This window comes from Trachymyrmex cornetzi, unplaced genomic scaffold, assembly GCF_001594075.2.
Source record: "Trachymyrmex cornetzi isolate Tcor2-1 unplaced genomic scaffold, Tcor1.1 scaffold1391, whole genome shotgun sequence".
Taxonomy (NCBI): Eukaryota; Metazoa; Arthropoda; class Insecta; order Hymenoptera; family Formicidae; genus Trachymyrmex; species Trachymyrmex cornetzi.
The window spans coordinates 9774-32953 of NW_017295973.1; the positions used below are offsets into that span (position 1 = coordinate 9774).

General features: G+C 32.2%; 1 protein-coding gene and 1 long non-coding RNA gene across 2 annotated transcripts in view; one reads left to right on the forward strand and one right to left on the reverse strand.

Annotated features, from left to right (window-relative positions):
* Positions 1-1003: 1003 nt before the first annotated feature.
* LOC108771110 (translational activator of cytochrome c oxidase 1) lies at positions 1004-3972 on the reverse strand. Its single transcript, XM_018523015.1, has 4 exons — positions 3591-3972; positions 2707-2953; positions 1320-1479; positions 1004-1159 (listed from the first exon to the last, which is right to left on the reverse strand). Exons 1-4 carry the CDS (start codon positions 3769-3771, stop codon positions 1004-1006), a joined length of 744 nt encoding a protein of 247 aa, XP_018378517.1. The 5' UTR covers positions 3772-3972.
* A 2000-nt stretch (positions 3973-5972) lies between these two features.
* Positions 5973-23180, forward strand: part of LOC108771112 (uncharacterized) — an 81892-nt gene continuing 64684 nt past the window's right edge. Inside the window, exons 1-2 of the long non-coding RNA XR_001940631.1 lie at positions 5973-6047; positions 8993-9118. This is a non-coding gene — a long non-coding RNA (uncharacterized LOC108771112). The remainder of the gene's footprint in view (positions 6048-8992; positions 9119-23180) is intronic.

Below are 23180 nucleotides of genomic sequence, written 5' to 3' on the forward strand. Positions count from 1 at the left end.
CTTCCACCCCATCTCCTCTCCTGCTTATAGGTGTACGACTTCCACGCGAAGCAATACTTACCTCATTTTCCCTCTGCTTAGAAGCGTACGACTTCTACGCGAAGCGATTCCCACCCTACCTCCTGTCAAGGGGCGCACGACTTTCCACACAAAGTTGATCTACCTGAATGAAAAGTCGTAAAATAAAAAATTTTTTTCATTTCTCGAAGTTGAGATTGTTTTTTATTTCTCACATTAAATAAAATTTGTGTGCAAAATTGCAAATTAATGGCGAGCGGGAGTCATTCGGAATTATATCCGTTTTTTCTAGATGGAAGCTTTATAAAAATTTTATGAAGGTCACCTCCATTTTTTAAATAAAACTGTACGATTTTTTTATATAATATGATGCCTCTTATTATTCTGCATATAAAAGTATTAAGTTAGAGATATAAAAAAATTTACGAGATATTGTATATTTTAGCTTGGCACATATTGAGATCAAATATTAAATATCTCATAAAGGATTAATTTTGTTATCATATCTTAATATTTTTGTGAACAGAATAACCACATAAATTGATATAAAAAAAATAGTAGTTATTTAAAAAAATATATATGTATAGACAAAATGCATAATTTTTTAAAAAACGGCTTATACATTTGACATTAAATGCGTGTACGTATATAAATATACATATATATATGTAATATATATATTTTAAAAAATTATGCACTAATTAATATTGATTAATTTTAAATAATAGAAAATTATTTAATATATTGAAAAAATTTTTGAAAAAAATGTTTGATATAATTTTATATTATAAGGTGAAATTAAATTTATTTACATTTGTATTTATTTAATTGATAATGTGTGATTTCAATAAAGTGATTTTTTAGACAAAAAGTCGTATATCGAAATAGCTTGAAATATACTTTATATTTCTTGTTTTATTTTTTAAAATATATAATATACAAAATTTATATTTTCTGAATTTTTTAAATAGTTCTTTAATTATAATTATATCAAATGAATATGAGAAACAGCTTCTAAATCTGATTCATTTAATTCTATTACAGTTCGTGGCGTATAATCTTCTTCTGCTAAAAGTACACAGTATTCACGATCTTTTAAAAGACATTTTATTTTGTTTAAGAGCTTCGGATCGCATTTAAACTGTAACAAAGAAAACATTAGTAACTAAATTGCAATTTTGACAATAAACATATATAAATTAAAATTTTTTTCCATATATACAAATATGTATGTTCTTCGCCACATATTTATAGTAAGATTTTATTTATAATTCTTTAGAAAGTAAGTGTTTAGTGGATACCTGGAAATATTCCATATCATTTTCCATGAATTCCTCTACGTCTTCCGCACCAATGTTAATAGCATCCTCCATAGCTTGTTCCAAATTACCTTTCTTTTCAACTATGATACTGCCTGTATGAATAAACATGTTTTTGGCAGAAGTATTTGTAGTTTTTCCTCTATATAAAATTAAAAAATAAATATTAGATGAGAGACATACATTTCGGAATATTTAATTAATTCATGGCTCTTATAATTGTATATAAAAAAATTATATGTTGAATACAGATTATTATACTGGATGAGTCAGTTAAAATGTTATTGATTTACATCGGAAACAATGCATTTTAGAGAGAAATGTTTTATACAAAAGGTGTATAAGGGACGTAAGATAACGTGTAACTAGTTTGATCTTGGGAAGTTGTTTGAAGATCACGTAATCATCGATTTCTTAAATCGAACCTCATATATTTCATTGCACATTCTTATAGCTTACTTCGAGAGCTTTCCAGAATACTGTAATAAAATATTTTTTTGTTAAGTACTTTTGAAATTATAAGGCATGAAAGTTACAGTGCAGCTGGAATCAGTATTACCTAAAATGTCCGACCGACGGCTAAAACCTCTTGAATGCTGTTCAAGATTAGAGCCAAAAGTAAATGAATTTTTTAACTTTTTTTCGATTTTTTCATGAAATCCAGTACAGCTGAGGTTCTGTTTGTGCGTACTTTAATTTATGTAATAATACTTTTGCAATCCGTAAATCCAATTCGGAGATTACCGAATGGAAATGTGGGTAAAACAGGAGGCTTTAACATCGCTTTAACAGGCACGCGAATTTTCAAAAGCGCCGAGGATCTTTAATAGTATCTCATCGGTGGTAATGCTAATACCGGCGGCACTGTAACTTTCAAGCCTTATAACTCCAAAAGTATTTAATGAAAAAATATTTTATAGTGTTTTAGAAATTTCTCGAGATAAGCTATTAGAATATGCAATGAAATATATGGGGTTCCATTTAAGAAATTGATGATTATCATTTTGCAATCTTCAAACTCTGCAAGATCAAACCAATTTTATATCCCTCTCCAAACCATACAGCTTTTGTATGAAACATTTTTCTCTAAAATGCTTTGTTTCCGAGATATAAATCTGTAATATTTTAACTGATTTATCTTGTATAATAAAGTAAAATTTTGTTTTCAAATATCCTAAGATATTAGATTTCTTTTTTTCAGCTAAACTTCTTGCACAGTCCACTTTTCTTCTTTTCTTATATTGAAGCAAAAACAAAAGATGGATGGTGCAAGGAGTTTAGTTAAGAAAATAAGTTTAATATTTTGTATAACATATTTCGAATACTTATAGGTATTTATACATGTTAGAAATATACATATTGTTCATACTTGGTTTTTTTAAGTTTTGAATTAATCTCAGTTAGGAAAAACTTGGGATTGTCTGTTATATAACATACGAGCATGATATAACCATTTGGCCCACGAACTTCTATTACACCTGTTTGAGTCTTGTTTTTCCGTGCCTCCATTTTGTCGAGGAAAGACTTTATCGATGCCACAGGCATGTTTACCTTTTTAGCTCGTTCAATGACTTGTGATAATTTTAAATTATTACTTGGATTTGTAGTGCCACCCTCTAAAACAGATTGTTTTTTTTTCACAGTCGCATAATGCAACTAAAATTACATAAGTGAAACAAAATTTGATATTTGAACCAGAGATTTGATCATGTATGCAGAGATTCTTATATATTTTGATGCTCTGAAACCGAATTCGATATCTAAATTACAATTTTTTTTATCATTAGAAAATAGCTTGATTTTTCTATATTTTAATAGTCAATTATGGTCTAGTTTTCAATATACCGAGGTAAATGAGAGAAAGTAAGTTCAATGATAATAAACAGGCTTATAAAGTTAAGATGCAAGTTGACAGATTAAATATGCTGAAAAATCAAACTATATTCCATTGATAGGAAAAAATTGTGACATGATGGAGCAATCTTCCACATTGGATTCAGTTTTACAGTGTCAAAATACATAAAAATACATAAAATAATTTAATCTCCAGATTAATAAAATTTTTTGTGTTAACCTGTGTTATTCATTGCAATAAAATTAAATGCACTTTAAAGCAACACACATACAAAGTACGTTACAAAAATACATTCAAGTAAAGTTATTAATTACGCAAGTAAAATCTGTTTATTGTGTTTCGTATACATGGGATTTTATTTTAATAAATGATATAACTCATAATAAACATTACATTACCTTGTATTGCAATCATCATTTGCATTTTCAGATGATTGAACAGTAACATCCGTTTGTTATCATTTTCTTCCTTTGTGTGCTTTATATTCTGCCATTTGCTATGACCGGCAAATCTTTTGCTGTTTTTAGACAAAAAATAAATATGCCTATTGAGTAGTAATCTGTTTAACACTTGTGTCATTTTGGAAAGGGTTATGGTGCGTCACGTAGCAGACGACAAGATTTTAAAGTCCAATGTCCACGATGCTAAAATCGGTCCTAGGCTGTGGTCAAAGTCTCGCTACAAATGCTTTGAAGTATTTGATGGACCAATTAGAAGAAAGAATTTTACAAATTGACCAATTAAAAAACACTTTAAAGCGTTTGCAGCATCGCGTTGACCGTACCCCTAGACCTCGGATGCAGGCTGATGTCACATTGGTCGCGTTCAGCAGACTCAACCGTTGTAGAGCAGGAAAATATAAATTCACTGTTTTAAGCACACAAATTCTTTGCATTACTCCGGATCTACAATAGGCGTTTTAAGCCTTAAGTCGTACGAAATTGACCAATTACAGTCGAATCCGAGAAGAATAAGCGACTGTGATTCGCCCATTTCTTATGGTTTAAGGCTTAAAACCCTATTGTAGATCCGGACTTAACAGTATTTGTGTTTTTAAAGCAGTGAATTTATATTTTTAAAGCAGTGAATTTGTGTAATTAAAGCAGAACAGGATTTTGCTTCGTATCATCGATACGAAATAAAATTCAACTTTCTGATTGGTTGCAGAACATTGTACGACGCACGTCGGATCTAGTGTGAATCCAGCATTAGGCCTGGGCTACAATGGTTGCGTTCAGCGGACTCAACAGTTGAGTGAGCGCTCGCTGCTATTGATGTATTCTTCCAGATCTAAAATGCTGATTGGATAATCTAAAAGAATACACCAGTAACAGCGAGAGCTCACTATTGAGTCCGCTGAACGCAGCCAATCAGTCGGGAGACGTTGTCGTTATTGTGTGCATGCGCACAAACCTTTATTTTTCGTGTCGGCTGTCCTAGATTAACAGAGAGGCGAGAAGTGAGAAAATGATCTGATTGGCTTGTTAAATCATGTGATTCAGCGCCATTTTCTTTCATCCTACGGTAGGCATAGTTTTCCCACAAACATAAAAAGAAAATCTATATGGGTCAGTAATATTCGGAAAATTAATGGATTTACTTGGGAACCAAAAAATTCATCGTTTGTATGTTCTGTAAGTTATGTTTTTAAGATCAGATCGATTTTAGTTTTCAAGAGAAAGCTAACCTTACTCTCACATTTTGACAGTTCGCCTATCCATGGTGAAAGAAAATGGCGGCGATAATCGATAATTTCGATTAATTTTGATTATTGACCGCAATTGTCGCTTCTCTGTTAATTTAGGGGTGCATTCGTTTACGTAGAGAGTATCATTTAATCCTTGTTTAAAGACTTAAACACAATAGGCACAGGCGATAGGGAATAACGAGCTGTCTAATCAGAGCTCTGGGGGTCGATTGTGTATCTTGAAATGAGGTGAAAATGACAAAAGTGAGCAAATTCACTAGTTATTGATCAATTAAATTATTCTGGTAAATTTACTTACTTTTGTAATTTTCATCTCATTTCGAGATACACAGTCAACCCCCTGGTGTGTAAGTTCGGTATTATATCCCAGAAGATATAATATCGAAGCCGTCTGATTGGACGGCTCGTTATTCCCTGTTGCCTGTGCCTGTTGCTTGTATAGCTGATTCACATTGCATCCGATTTGCGCCGTACGACGCAAATCGGATGCAGTGTGAATCCAGCATTAGTAATCCAGCATTAGTAGTCAACTTTCCAATAATTCAATAGTCGTCAACTTTAACGTTAAATATCTCGGTTCGCAGGGCAGAGCAACGCTTATTTCTGCCAGATTCTTTCGTTTCATGCAAAAACGCGTCGAATGAGCCAAATTTTATCGAAATCGGAGATGGGGGAGGTATTCTGTATAATTATTAAAATTTTATCTTGATATTCGTCAATTTTTATCGTGTGACTTGCTTTGATGTTAAAAACAAGCCCGGATCCTCATACGGGCAACAGCGTTTGACACAGAGCGCTAATTGGTGAAAAGCCAGTTGCGGAGGTAAAATTTACCCCCATCGCCCGTTTTTCACCAACCAGCGTTCGGTGTCAAAGCGCTGTTGCCCGTATGAGGATCCGGGCTAAGCGTCGAACTTCAGCATGAAAAGACACCTTAATCCTTGCAGTGAGTGCTCGCGCGGCGATACAGCGGCCATGTTGATTTCGCGCCATTTGAAGCTTGAAGTGGGATCGTTCCGTTTCTCTTTCGTGTTTTTCGTCAGATAAAAGTGAATCGCGTAGACAAAAATTAGTGTTCCTATAATAAGAGTTAATACAATGAGGTCGCGACTTTTGATTGATTGTCTAAATCCGCCATACGTAACAGGTTAGTCGAGACAAACGCAAATTTTAAGTATACCTCCATATTAAACGTTACATCACGTAGACAGTCGAAAAAAAAAATGATGTCACTGTAGATCAGGCCTGTCTAGTTTGAGCTCCGGAGCCAAAATACAAAGCCATCGATGTGAAAAACTGCAATGTTAGCAAGATTTTAGAACTACGAAGTGTTGAAACAGTCAGTCAGTCAGGGTGCGTTCCGTTTCTCGCATAATGTATCGTTTATCCTTGTTGCTCACCAAATGTTAAACAAGGACAACGAATGCGCATCATGCGTGATACGGAACGTATCTTCAGCCAACAGTCAGTCAGTCGTATCAACAGTCCCTGGAATCTTACATGGAATCTTTTTGCGTTGATGGCTTTACGTTTGATTGGCTCCGGAGCTCAAATTGGACAGGCCTGCTGTAAATTGCCTTTACAAACTGCCTTTTCATAACAAAAAATACATGTTACAAACACCATGGTGTAAAAAGCATGTGAAAGCTTTTTCCATCATGACATTGCTATGACATCACACTTATGATAAAGCGGACGTTCGCACGTCACCATAACGTAATCATAATTATTGTGATGACGTTGTAACGTTGTAACTGTGACGTTTAAGCTATGGGGTATTTAAAAGTAAAAAAATAAGACAAGTGTTATATATACATAATTATTAATACTTTAAATGAAGACAATGCTATTTTCTTCTTCTGATGCAACTGATATCAATAAATATTTAACCTTGTATTTCATATATGTATATATCTTCGACAACGTCATACATGCAATAGACAATTCATAACATTTAAACCCTTACAATACAAGATACAATTTGGTAACGCATCTGTCGAAATATGGGTCACTAAAATCCGTCCATTTTTTTCACCTTTTCAGGTACCTACTCGATCGAGTGTCACCCATGATCCAGGTATCACTCCATTCTTGTTGTTCATAGTACATTAGACAAGGATGACATGACACCTGGGCAGCACTCGGATAGGAATCTGAACACGCCTTAGAATGGTTCAAAAAATCTAAAAATTCACTAACATCCCAGGGGCGCGATTCCGTAACTGTCTTTACACCCCTACCGACAGTTGTCGGGGTTGTCGCGCAGCTTTTTCGCCATATAAAATATCTGCGCAAACACCGACAACTGTCGGTAGGCGTGTAAAAATAGGGACTCCGCACAATAAAAGGAACAGGGAACAGAGAACAGAGAATAAGAATTTCAACCTATCAGAAACTGTGTATTCCACATTACATGATTTCTGATAGGTTGAATTTCTTATTCTCTATTCTCTGTTCCCTGTTCCTTTTATTGTGCAGAGCCTCTTACGGAATCGCGCCGCAGATAGCAAGGTGTCGTCTATTTAACGTCATTAATTAGTTATTCTTATGACGAATCTATACGGTTCCGGAGACGAAGTGAAAATGACAAAAATGAACAAATTTGCTAGGTGTTGAAGTTATAAATATTCTAGTAAATTCAATTACTTTTGTAATTTCCACCTCATTTTAAGAACCACAATAAGCTCCTTGACATCTGAACATCGTAAAAATGAAGTGAATTCTTATATTTCTTATCAATCACACAATGTCATAAACTGACATAAAAAATACATCATTATTTTCGTGTTATTAATGGAATAAATTGTATGACGTTATTAATTGATCACTAATTACTACTTGGGATACTTTCAACTTTTTAGAATAAATATTGAAACTCCAATTGAATATTGAAACTCATTTTGAAAAATAATAAAATGTAATATAATTTATAATTACTGAAAGACTTAAAGAAACTAACACGAATAGGAATCGCTCGGTCACTATAGTGACCCGATCTTGTACGGTAAGGGTTAAGACTATACTGTAATATAGCTTTCAGTTAAATCATTCATTACTTTTCAGTTACCTCATGACCACGAACTTCTCCATTACATATTACTTTTCATTTCGAACAGTGTATAGTTTATATGTAGATATGCATTATAGATTTTTGGTACTGGCAGTAAATTTTGTAGCACAATCATGATTTAATATTTTGATCCTAGATAATGTAAAATCTAAAATCGGGACACAAGACGAACGTTTTTAGGATAATCTTTTTAAATCTGTCTGAAAATATCTTTTAAGCCAGATATTACTATTATCCGGGGAGGTATCCGGTTGAAATTTGATATTATTAAATTGTTGATATATTTTCTTATACATATGTTCTAGAAATAAGTATGCATATTCATAATGTTATATATAATATCTTATACATTGTCTTTAAGGCCCGATTGTACTAACATTACTTTGACTTTAAGCAAGCTTTAAAACTCTCTCTCTCTCTCTCTCTCTCTCTCTCTGTTTTTGTCTCTCGCTTTAAAATGAAATGGAGAGAGTTTTGAGTCTTGCTTAAAGTCAAAATAATGTTGGTGCAACCCGGCCTAAGACGTCTGATGTCTCGAGTTTTGAACTTTATGTTGTTTCGTATGGCCCAACAAAATTACTTTCAAATTTGTATTTTGCTAAATTTTTAGCTACTTTAGCAAAATTGTTTTTGCGTATAATAATAATAGTAACGCAATACTTTATTAAAGTATTATTTTTTGTCACATTGACCAAGAATAAAAATTATTCTATATTTTTTCAATATAAATTTCGTCGAAAATCATGTTGAATTTGTACCCTTCTTTGCGGTTGCTGTTATGCAAGCATAAATAAATATAATAAGAAACCTGTGTTAAGGTTTATTAGAAGGTTTACTTCGAGATAATTACTGAACGTAATTAACTGCAACGCTCTTTTCTTAGACTTTCAGAAAAAAAGAGAAATCAATTTTGTCCCCGCATCAAAGAATTCACCTCGTGAATTTGCTATTTGACACAGCCGTGACAAACAGAAATAAGACTACATGGAGTAAAAGTTTATTTACACACCTTTTTCCCTCAGGTTAATCACTGGCGGTGTGGCACGGGAATCAAAGGGAACAGTGCGGCGAACCCCATCCACACAGTTTCAAAGGAACCAGCGGCTACAAAATTAACACGATTAGGCTGGCGGTGGACTTGCTCGGGGGTAAGTAAAAAGAATGGCATCGAACGATCGAGTCGACTAAATTTAGAAAGTCGAGGGTGAAGGCGCTTAACAAACTGGTAGAGGGTCGATATTTAGTCCGCGCAGTTTTCATCTTAGAGGTCATAATGGGCCTTGAAAAATTGTCGATTTTAAGCACACTGCGATCCCAAATAGCATAGAGAGTTCGAAAAGAATTCAAAAAGAATTCCATCATATGTCATTAATTCTAAGTTCACTTTTAGATGGAAAAAAATTATTTTTCTGAAAAGTTCTGAATTCTTTTTGCATCTTAAAATAAACTCAAAATTGATGACATACGACTGAATCCTTTTTGAACGTCCTTTGCTATCTGAGATACCAGGGTTATTAAAGATGTAATGTCTTTAAGATATCTTATATCTACCTTTGATATTCATCTATATAAATTATTGATATTTTCTCCTTTGATATTTATCCGTAAATTATCGAAATTTGAAAATGAATAGTCAGTTATTCGTTAATTGTAATGGTTTTTTGCAATATATTTACTCAATGAATATGCACGACACAATGTGAAAGCATGTATGTACTATTTTAAATGTACGTATTTAATTGTCGTTATTTATATAATTTCTAAGGATGCACCGGATATTCGGAAAGTATTCGGTATCTGGTATTATCCGGCACTTTTTTACTATCCGACCGGACAGCCGGATATTACTATTATCCGGGGAGGTATCCGGTGAAATTTGATATCATTAAATTGTTGATTTTTTCTTATACATATGGTCTAAGAATAATTCTCTCTCTCTCATGATGCTATATATAATATCTTTGGTATGTTTTCTGTTCCTGCACTAGACTATTCTAGAACTCTCTTTCTCGCTTTAAATAAATATCGAACGTATATCTTTCTCACTTTAAGTTCCAAAAGTGTACACTAATTCAGCCACAGAAAACAGACCTCTTATACATTATCGCAAAATTATAATCTTTTTCCCTATAGGCTTTTTTTTATGACATTTTGTCGAAATCCGATTGAATATCCGGAAAATGTCGGATATCCGACTCGAAGAAATTGCCTTCTCGGATATCCGGTATCCGATAATTTTACGATCCGGTGCATCCCTAGTAATTTCCTTCAGCACGTATTATCAATAGCCAAATAATTTAATACGATCTATTTAAAAACTATTGCGTTCGTCAGGTTAACTTTACCTAACGTAATGGGTGGATAAGGTTTTAATTTATTACAAGTTTATCCCTAAAGTTTAATTCGCAAGAATTACTTGATTTTGAATGCTACGTAACTCTGTAATTAGACGTTGGTCGATCCAAATTTCAGGATCAATATTATCCTTTATCATTTTTATATGTATTATATTTCTTATTTCACTCTCTTGAGGCTTCCACGGGCACTTTCTGTACAGAAATTGTGCGCAATTTAATTTCGCGTAATATATTATCAGGCTGTTCTTCGCCCTGATGAAGTGAATGTTCACGAAACGTTGGTATTCTAAAAGTGGATTTGAATACGGAGATGTCCCGCGAAACGTATAATTTCTATATTTCTTATTTGATGTTATATTATTATGCATACATACTAATACAGTATATTCGAATTATAACGATATCGCATAGCATTTCATTAGTAAATTACACGAGAAACTTGTGTACTGTTCCGTCATCGTATTAGTAAAGTTAATTAATAGTCAAGAATGTATATATGTATGTATATCCGATCAATCATTCTCCATCTCATCAGATCGTTAGTCACTCGAGATGGGTCACAAGTGCTCGACTCTGGTTACAAGTAATGGAATAATAGCGACCAAATGTAGATCGTCATTGTTTCTACAGATGGCCATAATTTTTAGTTAAAATAAAAAAAATATTCTGATATATTGATTGATGATCTTTTAGCTTCTAAATTTAATTGTCAGTCATACCCATCACTATGCCTTTTTTTATGAATCATAATGGGGTGTGTAGATAAATAATTCAAGCATCTACCTGAAAAAGTTGGTTTGTGATACCAGTCAAATTCTAAACCAGTTCCATTTTTGATAATCGTTATGTCTAAAAAATTTATTGTATCACCCCTCCACCTCCAACGTAAATTGTAGTCTATTATGAAATGAATTGAACCCTGCTACAATAGATTCGATTAAGTCAGAAGGGACTGCCGTAATAATATCGTCAACATATCTAACATAAAAAGGTAAATCTATACCTATGGTCTTAAGCGCTTCTGTCTCCAAATCGCTCAATACAAGGCCCGCAATGATAGGAGAGAGAGGCGACCCCATCGGAGTTCCGTGATAAAATTCGTCATTAAAGCTAAGAACCATCGAGTTTAATACTAATGAAATTGCTTTCATAAATTCATTCCTCAGGATACTTGTCGCTTTTTTTAAAAAGTCCCATCTTTTATCTACACTTAATATGGCTAATTCTATCGACACATTTGTAAACAGGGAAACCACATCCAACGATATTAAGGAGAAATTATCAGGAATCTGCATGTTTCTCAGTTTTTTTATTATCTGGAAGCTATTCTCCACTTTACTAATTGGTCTCTCCATATTATTGGATATTATGTCATGTAGAAAGACAGCCAAAGAATATACCGGACTATCTATAGATGATATAATAATCCTAAAAGTATTGCCCGGTTTATGCACTTTCGGCAAAGCATAACACCTCGGTAAGATTCCATCACTACATGAGACTTTTTTGTACGTCTGATCAGAAATATAATTCTTCTTTTTCCATCTTATGAGCAGCTCTCGAATGTTTTTTGTCAAATTGTTTAAAAAGGATTTCTCGTCAGCTTGGTGTAAATGTTAGGATCTTGCAGCATTTGAGTGACTTTATTAATATAACTATTTCTGTCTAACGCCACCGTGATATTCCCTTTGTCTGCTCTTGTAAAAATTATGTTTGAGTTATTCTTAATAAATTGTCGTGTATTTAACAAGAAAGGAATCTATTAGTTGTAAAATTATTCGTTGTTGATGACAGAAATTTTCTTAAAATCGGAATAGCTAAATTTCTGATCTTTAAAATGTTAGCGTGTCGCAATTTCCAAAAATTATTCTCAATGTTCTTGATAAATTCGATCAATGTGCTTTTATGGAGTACCGAAGGTATAGAAAAATTGTCAACCAATTGCAACAACAATTGAACCTTTTTTGGAATCTCACATCGAGACAAGTTAACGAACCATCCATTTTTTATACTGAACAAAGAAGATTCAGGATTGTCGTCAATAAATTCGTTAACTTTAATTTTAACATCCATCTACTCACTCAATGGAACATCATTCTTACTTTGAAAAGAAAATTTAAATTCGTTAATAACCCCATCATTGTTGTTATCAAGATTGTTTTGTTTTTCATTGACAACAAAATAATGCAGCGCGGTTTAATGTTATTACATTTCCTTCGCTTGTTTTTTAAAATCAACCAATTTAATCTAATTTATATTAATTATGTTGTTTATGAAACGTGCATTCTTGTCTCGCAAAAAAGGAATTACAATATCTCACTGGAACATGGTTCATGATACTTCTCCTAAGATGTAATATCTCTTTTTGGGAACGACTAACAGTTCTATATGGGTCACTCAATTCAATTTTGAGAGTTCTTAAAATGAACTGATCTCTAAAACGCTTAAATTTATGTGAAGATCTGTAATGAGAAAGTTTTAATCCAAAATCACGCAATTTATCTATATGTTGATACTTTGCAATATATCTATATGCTGATACTTTAACATTTTAAATTAAAATCTATATGCAATTAATACCTGCTTTTTTTTATTAAAAATACTTAGATATATTTATATTTGAAGAAACATAATTAATAAAACGTATAAATATCGGCATATTAAAAAAATCTTCCTTATCAAAAAACTGAATTATTTCGATGTCTGTGAAGCTGCACCCCCCACCATCGAAAATCAAGTTCGGAATAGGTCAAAAATTTTGCGCTAATTATGCGCTAATTTTGCACCCTATTCCGAAATTTAGCGCTCCAATCGTTTAGCAGATTTAAAAAAAAAATGGGGGGGTGCAGCTTCCCAGAAAGCTGCAACTTCCCCCCCCCAAAAAAAAATATACAGGGCACGTACACAACAAATAAGTGAACAGAAAATTTTGCGCTAATTTTGCACTACACAATAGAGCCAAAAAAAATTAAAATATAGCGTCAATTCGAATATAGAGCGTTAATTCCAATATTAGAGCGCGCCGCACACTAAAGTAAATTACCTGATCGTCAAATAATTAGGAACCTCGATTGATTATGGTATCAAAATAATCCTTAGACATTCTAGTTTCGAAATATGTGCACACTGAATTTTGCGCTCACTCTTAGGTCAGTCAAAATAATCAAAACGTCGCAGAAGACCGCGCGTCGCGCCCTTAAATTCGTTATCAAGAGCGTCAAATAATTATGCACTCGATTAATAATGGTATCAAAATAATCCTTAGACATTCTAGTTTCGAAATATGTTCACACTGAATTTTGCGCTCACTCTTAGGTCAGTCAAAATGATCAAAACGTCGCGGAAGACCGCGCGCCGCGCCCTTAAATTCGTTTCAGCTTTCTGGGAAGCTGCACCCCCCATTTTTTTTTTAAATCTGCTAAACGGTTGGAGCGCTAAATTTCGGAATAGGGTGCAAAATTAGCGCATAATTAGCGCAAAATTTTTGACCTATTCCGAACTTGATTTTCGATGGTGGGGGGTACAGCTTCACAGACATATTATTTCGATAAAAAGCGACGTGTGTGAATAGTACACTTAAATTCGCGCAAATCGACAGGTCGTTTTATCAGAATAAAAAGCTTCGGGCTTAATGATCGTCGCGCGAGTCTCTTCGTCTTCTCGCTCTGATTTTTGCCGAGCCCGTCCGTTTTCTTTCCCTACCGTGTGTATGTCGTCGTCGGTGCGTATAGGTGTACACGTCGTGTTCAATTTTATGAAGGAGGACGCATGGGGGTGCCGACGGGGATGGCGACGTTTAATAAAGGGCGTGGGCATGTGTATGTATGTGTGTTAGGGGTGCTAGTTAGCACGGCGCTTGGCGCCGTCGACGACGTCGCCGTCTGGACGCGTATAGTCTCTCCTCGACGTTCTGCACCGACGACCTCGTCTTTTAAAGCACACTGACGCACAAACGATGCTTCTTTAAACAGCGAGCCAATGATACGAAATAAAGTAACTTGGCGTTCAGTTGATGCGTACACCGACACACCGCGTGCATTCTCGAATACAACTAAGTAACGAACTTAATAAATGAATAAGCATGGACCATCAAAATGCATAGGATTTTATTCGTTCCATTGCGTAACATAATAGGATCGCTACGTGTTCAAGCATGAAAGATTATGAAGTTTCTTTTTTTTTTTTTTGTTTATTTCTTGAGTTTGCACTAGTAAATATGAGAAAAAGCAAAAATAATTGAGAAATAAGTAAGTAAGTATGAATTACAAAGAATAATTCATATATAATACGTAAAATGTGCTCGAATTTTTATTTCTAACAGCTAGGCTACAATTTCACATACCTATTCTTACTTTTTTTTTTAATATTGCAAGTTTATGTAAAATTGCATTTTTAAGATTTTATGTTTAGGGTAAACTAGGGTATTATGGCCATACGGAAAAGATGGCCATAGGCCATAATTTCTCCAATAATTGATAAATAGTGCATTTTTATAGTCATTCTTAATGATAATCAATATTTACAGTAGTTCATATGAGTACACTGTTCAAAATAACAATATTATAAATATCTAATATTTTTTCCTTCGACTATCTGCAAAGTTTTGCACGTGTCTGCTAAAAATTGTTATAATGTCTAATAAATTACAGTTAAGCTGCCATAATCAACATTACATACACAATAAAAGTACGTAAATTGCAAAGTGACCTATAATTAATACTTTTATTTTCACTATTTATTTATAAATATTATGGCTATCTTTCTTAATATCATGGCCATCTTTTCCCTAAAAATCAGATAAGATGGCCAATACATACTTTAAATATTTTGATAAAATTAAAGTTCTGTTAAATATTTTCTCTCTAATTTCGATAGTATTTGTTACTTTAAGCTTCAGTGAAAGTAATATCCCAAATATTGTTAAAAAGTAACAAGAATAAATGTATGTTTTTTGCATTTTAAAAAACTATGGCCATCATACCCGAGTTTACTCTATGCGATCGATTTCTTTCCATTCGTCAATCGCATGAATTCTTCTCTGCTAACGGACATTTTACTATCAATTTTTAAGAATACTTCGACCTACCATATGAGTTATTCAATTTTCAATCCGATATAGAAATATCCAATATCGATTGAATCTCGTCTCGTCGTGCTTGCGGACGTTTGCTCGATCACCCGGTGTATCTGTACTTTCAATTGAATAGGTTACTATGCACACTACTCCAGTCTTTATTAGCCGGCCGTGGTAAAGGGAGAAGGTCGGTTGGTTTGCACGTAATCCAAGTTAACATTCGGGGGATTAGAACTTCCTCCCACCCGTCCTCATTCGTATATTCTGCCCCGCTTTACCCGGCCCTTCGCCGCAGTTCGCCGTATTTAGTCAGCAGTAAAAGCTTTAATGAAAAGGATCTTGGTTTCACGAGGCACTAAAATCGGTTATATTGGCAGCAAGGAGAGAGGTTCGACGAACGAACGCCCTTTATCGAACGATCACATAAATGCACCCTCGTCATCTCTCTTCTTTTTCTTTCCCTTTCTTTTTCTTTATCTCTTTTCCTGTATCTCGAAACCGATACAAAACTTCGGATTAAAAACACGTTCAGGGAAGCAGCGTAATATAATCATGAAGAAAGTCCGATTGATGAAGTCTTCGACTATGTAGGTAATATATACGGATAAACAGCATAATATCGTTGATTCATCGTTACATCGTTCTCTTCTTTAGTCTGAAGGATTATTATACATAGACGTGTACAATATGCAAAATGTTTTAGTCTGCAAAAATGTCGCAGCGAGACGTTTTGTCAAAATTGCGACCTACAGACCAGCATCTCAAATAATTGATGTACATGTAATTATATACGCGAAACTTGCATAAATTGATGTATACGTCAGCAATGGCACATTATCGATACCATGCAAGCATCGGACACTCATTATTGTAAACGTCGACGCGGCGACAGTGTTGTCTGTCAATTGTAGGTCTTTCCTGATACTTTATCCTCCACAATGTGCTTGCGAGTTTAACGGCGTGTTCCCATCATTTATTAAATTAATGATCAGTCATGAAGTTCACCTTTATTGGATGCTTTTGAGTGAGTATATGGAGAATAGCGGTGGCTCTAAAGCTACAAGCTATACGTTAAACGGAACAACACCGAAAGCCTATTAATATTATTGTCTACACAATTTAATCAATTGATTAATTAATTAATAATGATGTTATATTTTCTAAATAAATGTGATATACAACAAAAAGAAAGTAATAATATACATTATAAATTCTTATGAATTATTAGAAAAAGTTACGCGCGATTTTTCATCTGAACGTCTTGTTTCTATGAAATTATAGTGCTCCGTTTTCTAAGTTTTAATATAGGTAACTGATAAAATTGTAGCTTTTTCTTAGAATATCATAAAATTTCTGATATATTTCTTGTATTAAAGTTTCTGGCTGATATACATTTCTTGTGCTATAGAAAAAGAGTTCTAGTAATTATAGATGTAAAAAATAGAAGTATTTAAAAATGATAGCTTAATTTTATGTTTTAATTATGAAAATTGATAATAAAACTTTTTATTTTAATCAAAACCCCGATTTGAATTATAATTTTTCAACAGAATTCTTGGAATAATATTCAAAATTTAAAAATAATACTAAGTGTCCAAATATAAATTTAAATTCATGAAAACTTCGAAAATTGTCACATAAGAATTTAAAAAATTAAAGAAGTTTGTCAATTCTTATTTTTATATATATTGTTTTGAGTCAAGTTAATTACCACGATTTTTTTAAAACGTAATTTTAAAATGCCTTGAGAAAGAGAATAAATATTCAATATATTATAATTTTATAAATATGGTAATTAGATCTTCTATGATCCAACATGATCTACACGCTGTTTGTGAGTAATTGTACGATGTTTTTAACAGATAGCACTAGTAAATCATGCAGGCTGTCCGTTTGACTCGATTGCATCAGTTTATTGCTCAGTTTGTTCATTCTGTTATTGCAAAGCAAAATTTAGAACATCGTGGTCGTGATGCAGTATTTCGTAGGTAAGAAATTACTTTTTATAACTATCAAGAGATAGTATTACTAACTCCCATAGTTCATATTATTGTAGTTTTATATTTATACTTTACAACTTTGTTCTAATATATACTTGTATATATTTATACAAGAAGCACACAGCGCTTATAAAGCGTTAACAAAGCGCTAAAAAAGCGCATATAATCGCTTTTTTAACATTTTGCAAGCTAGCTGTGATACTTAGGTTTACAATTTTGTATGTAGTTTACATTTTCGTCATGATATTTTGTTTATAACTAAAGAAAGAAAATTCTTTGTAAGGTAGAGAGAAACAATATGGTTAACTTAATATTGAGTGTACTCATCAACTGTAACTTTTTTTTTGAATTGAGAAAGATCTAATTAAAAAATTAGAAAAATCGCAAAGTTTGTGTAACCCCCCGTATAGAATCTGGTTATTTTATATATTTATATTGAAATACGTTCTCTAAAAGATAGCAATTAGTTTCACAGAGATAAATGCTTGGTTTTTATAAATCCACAGAGAAAGTGATAACAAAAAAAGAAAAAAACGGATTCTATATATGTTCCGTTTATTCAAACGGATACATGTTATTAAAGATCTCATGGCAACAATTCTAAAAGTAATATGTATCATAGTGTCAAAAATATCGTAAAATAGAGTTCTCGCGTTGAAATTAAAATTCTGCTTAATTGAAGAAAATTATCGGAATTACATGTAGAAAGTTAATGAGCGAGTATTGGGGTATGATTTACCACAGTAATCACTTGAATTATAGGATGGCATTTCATCAGATTATCGGATAATATTAAGGTCATTCGAATAATAAAATAGATTATTGGATTTTCCTCCAAGTTATATTCTTAACTCATAAATAGGTTTTCTTAATACGCGTTTTATAAATGTTACTCGAAAAATGAGATGCTACACGGAAAGAATGAGTTTATTGAAATATCTAAAAAAATTTAAATAGACATAGATATGCAAATTTTGTTGAATCATCAAAATGTAAGTAATTCAAGCATGCTGTAAAAGGGTTTGATATTCTAGTAACCAGTTTGAGTCATACATAATATTATTTTGACAGTCCAACAAAATTATTTTCAGATCTGTATCTAGCTAAATGTTTAGATATTTCAGCAAAATCGTTATTTCTGTTTAATTATGTATATATACACATGATAGAAAGATTAAAATCACTTTAATATTATTTTTCGAGTTTCCCTTGTATGGTTGATACGGTTGTTCAGTCATTTGACAGAACATTAACATCGCCGAATAGTTCGAACGTAGGCTCCTCTTTTTGTAACTCGCGATTTTCGGGTTTCATCGAAAAACGTAGTAAATTCATTTTACATATGAAACGCGAGAATGCGATCTGGTAAGCGAGAGAGTATTTCAAGTGCCAGCATTGCCATCGCGCGACGCCATGTATGTATAAGAAACATGACTAGCCAAAGGCAGACAGTTAGCGCCGGTAAGAAAGAGGAAAACGGAGACTCTTCCTAGTGTAGAAGAGAGTATTTCATCGTTTTTTCGTGGGTTTTTTGCAGCGGATTCTTGCCAAGTCCTGGGCGGGTATTACCTCCTTTGAATCTACCTCGAACAAGGCTTGATCTTTAAGACGCTCGAGGGTTAGGTTAGTAATTTGCGGATTATACGAGCAAGACGCTCGGAGAGGGATAGCAAGTGAGGAAGAAGCTGGGGCAATAGAAAGGAAAAGAAATAGCGTTGCTGGTGAACTCGACCGAACGATAGTATGCACCCTCGTCTGTAATTTTCTGACCTTTTCTCTTCAGGTTCTCTCTCTCAGTTTCTCTTTCTCTGTCTTTGCCACTCTTTGCCATCACTCGCCCTGTTTTCACCCTGTCTCGTTTCTCAGTCGTCGTCTCGCGCGATTCAGCAACTGTAGAGCAGTCGCGAAAAACTTTTCATTTCAATAACTATAGCAATGTGCTATTGACTCATGAACGAAAGGTACTTGTCCTTTGATGGTAGCAATTTATGCTACATTCTATACTTTATCTTTGATGATCTTTAGATACTCTATAAGTCCATCACTAGAGCCGTTGATAATGCCGGGATCAAGATTATAGAGAACTTACAAAGCTTCGTTTCCTGAATGTGCTGTAATTAATCGGCTTCCTCCTCCTTCTACCTCAAACGAGCTTCAACGAGTGCGTACTTGCAACAAACTCGGAGATAGTGCATTTTTCCGATAAAAAAATTACTATATTATTCAGCAAAAATTGTTTCATATAAAAGTACAAATAAATATTATATTGTATATAGGTATAAACTATATAATTATATATGATACATAATTATGTATGAAATATGTCTATATATGCTATATATTCTTTTTTTGCAAAATTACTGTTTAAGTACAAGAAAAATAATATATCTAATAATGAGACAACAAAAAATTATTTAAAGAATAATTTTTGCATTGTTCCTTTTACAAAAATTTGAAGAAATGAGAAAGAATTGCTCATACATATATGTATATGTAATTATACATATATAATGATTTATATATATCTATATTTATATATAAACATTTTTTTCAGTTTTTCAAACTTGACTTTTTGTAAAAGAAACAATACCAAAATTATTCTTTTAATTATTTTCATGTTTTTTATTATTTTTATTTTTCTTGCACCAAATAATTTTTGGTAATTTTACCAAAAAAAAAGAATATATGAACATATTTCATGTATAATTATATATGTTTTCATATGAACGTTTTTTTTTTATTGGATAGATTAACATGCAGTACTAATCAGTGAATCAACGTTATTAAATGCAATTGTGCTGTTAAAAGCTGTTTAAAAATCTCTCTTTCTTCGAATAAAGCATTTGTTTTAATCTATAATAATTGGAGTCAAGAGGTAAAATATTGTGTCTGTATCAATTGATTTTCTTCAAAATAATATCATTAAAGAACGTTTTTATATTCAGATTAACGTTTCTCTCGATGTGCTTGAGAGATTTTGTTTATCATTTTTACAATTAAGTGAATTTATGGATTATTCGGTACAGGGACAGAGAAACAATGGTACTCGCGGGAATAGCGATAGGCGTACATACATAACTACCAACCTTATAAATATTACGATAATTAATGTATCGGAAATCGTACTATCGTCGCGCATTAATTTTAGCAGACATTATTAACAATGGAGTACGCATCATTTTTTATTTTTTGAATAATTTCTGAACGCGCTAAAATAAAGTTGATAAATTCGAAAAACTCTTATAAAGTAGTAAACTTAAAACATTAAATTGGAACATGATATTATTACGGATATAAAATTTGAACTACTAACTTTTATTAGAAAAAAAATTTACTTGCTTATATACAGTAAATAATGAATATTGTTAAATTGATAGTCGAATTTATCGTTGCCTTCTTTCCGCGATGTTAATTGGGTCTTCTCGCTTTGCTCACCTCGTAGATACTGCGAGAATCACTGTCAGCCCAAGGTGTTTTAACAGCTCACAAAAATTAGATTATCATGATTGATTTGTATATTTGCGTACTTGTATATTTGTATATCTTTTGTATAAATATTTTACACATTAGAAGATAAATAGTGCGCGTCTGTATAGTAGTTAACGTAACATATCTTTATACCTAAATGTTTAATTTTACTGAAGAAATATGCTTCCACGATTTGCTTATAAATTTGTTACATTTTTTTGTATTAGTTATATAATATTTGTATTACTTCTTCATATATATTCCTCTTGTGTTTAATTAAAACGAAAATTTTGTTCGTTTGGGAAATATGTTAAATTTACATGCGAAATATGTTAAATTTAATATAAATTTTCTAACTGTATTATACTTTTTTAATATTTCTTTTATGTTTACTCGCTTTCTCTCTTTTTTATATATTTAAAAATGCCAGCAATCCGTTAATATAGCAACTCGATTATTAATATTATCATAAAAAAAAAAAATAGAAAAACATTAGAACAGAAGCATGAGTTAGAACATCTCGGTATAACAGTAGCTATAACGATGGAGAAGTACAATCTTTTGGAAAAGTATACATTACGTCTTGTTAAAGTGGTATAATAGTCATTTCTCCCCAAGACGTCCTGTAGGCGGTGCGGCGAGTAAATAGGTTGTATTTAGAGGCACTCAGCGCACAGCGTGTGGTTCACTCAAAACACGCGAGAAAAGCCGCATTGACATTATCGGCTCACCCTTCGGTCCTCCTTTCGAGTCAGGAAGCGGCCCCCGGGGTGCCCTGTAAGTAACGCACGCACAAGGAGAAAAATAAGGGATTCTTTTATATTGATAGAAAAGAAAAAAGGAACTTACATGACGATGGAGTGCTGATATTATCGTAGTATAGTGACCTAAATATATGGAACTTGCTAGAAGTCATGTATGTGCATTTACTGGAAAATATAAGATTATGTTAGTGTCAAAAAAAGTCTCGTATTTTTATTTTATTTATATTTTTTTAGTTTTCCTTAGATAATTGTTTGATAGATTTTTTCGATAGACTTCTATATATTACATTAGTTAGATTGTTACCAACGGTCTGATAATGAAGCCATAATGCATCATATTTCATATGAGATAAAAATCATACGTACACATATATATACACTAAAAAAAAATTTGTTAAATTTCAATAAAATATTTATTTAAGTAGTACCTACTAAACATTTACTTAAAGTAAATTAATATTTACTGTAATAAAATAATAATACTCAAATCACGCAAATTAATAATTCTTATATAAAATAAATATAAATATATTTACATTTAGTAAATATTTTGTTAGTATAAATAAATATTTATTAAAATTTAATACATTTTTTTCACTGTATATACAGAATTATTTATAACGCTGTTACATTGAGAAACCCATTTAGTTGAATCAATTAATTTCTTGTTTGGATATGGGCAAACAAATCCTTGGTTGATGCAATAAAATAATTTAGTTGAAGCCAAACATTTGATTATTGTAAACAACTTTATCAGATGTCAATGTTTATCAGAAATAAGTGAAATGTTACAATAACCAAATGCTTTGCTTCAACTATATTATTTTATTGCATCGATTAATTTCTTGTTTGGATATGGGCGAACAAATCCTTGGTTGATTCAACTAAATGGGTTTCTCAGTGTACTGTTATCGTTTTTTTAACGGTCGTTCCTTTTTTCTACCTATATGACAGTAACGATATAACGTTATTTCATTATTAGGATAACGAATTCAATCGTTACTTTTGTCATTACCCTTTAATAATATTCCCTATTATCTTTATATCTATTTAATAGATCGCATTATTTTTGATTACCGAAAATTTTAGTATACCTATATGTAATGTAAACTATAAATTTTCAGTATTAACAATGAATATTGGAATGCATTTTTAATAACGATATTATCTTAAAACAATGTTTAACAAAAATTTTTAATATATTTATGAAATACAATTTAAATTTATAAAAATAAGTATATATTAAAGAAATATAAAAATATTACCATAAAGTATTATAAAAAATTTATTAGCTAAGTTTGGTGTGAAGAAAAGCATGACATAGAGATTAGCTTAGAATTTTAAGTTTTAATATTGATTGTTAAAATTACTATTCATTATTTAAAAAATTTTTATGTTTAATATTCTATTTTAAAATCATAAAAAGTAATAAAAACAAATCGTTATTTTCCAAGTAATGATAATGAGTTACAGTCACAGTATCAAGTTACTTCTGAAAATTAGTAGAAAAGAGTAACGATAACGAGTTACTTTTTATAAAAAGTTAC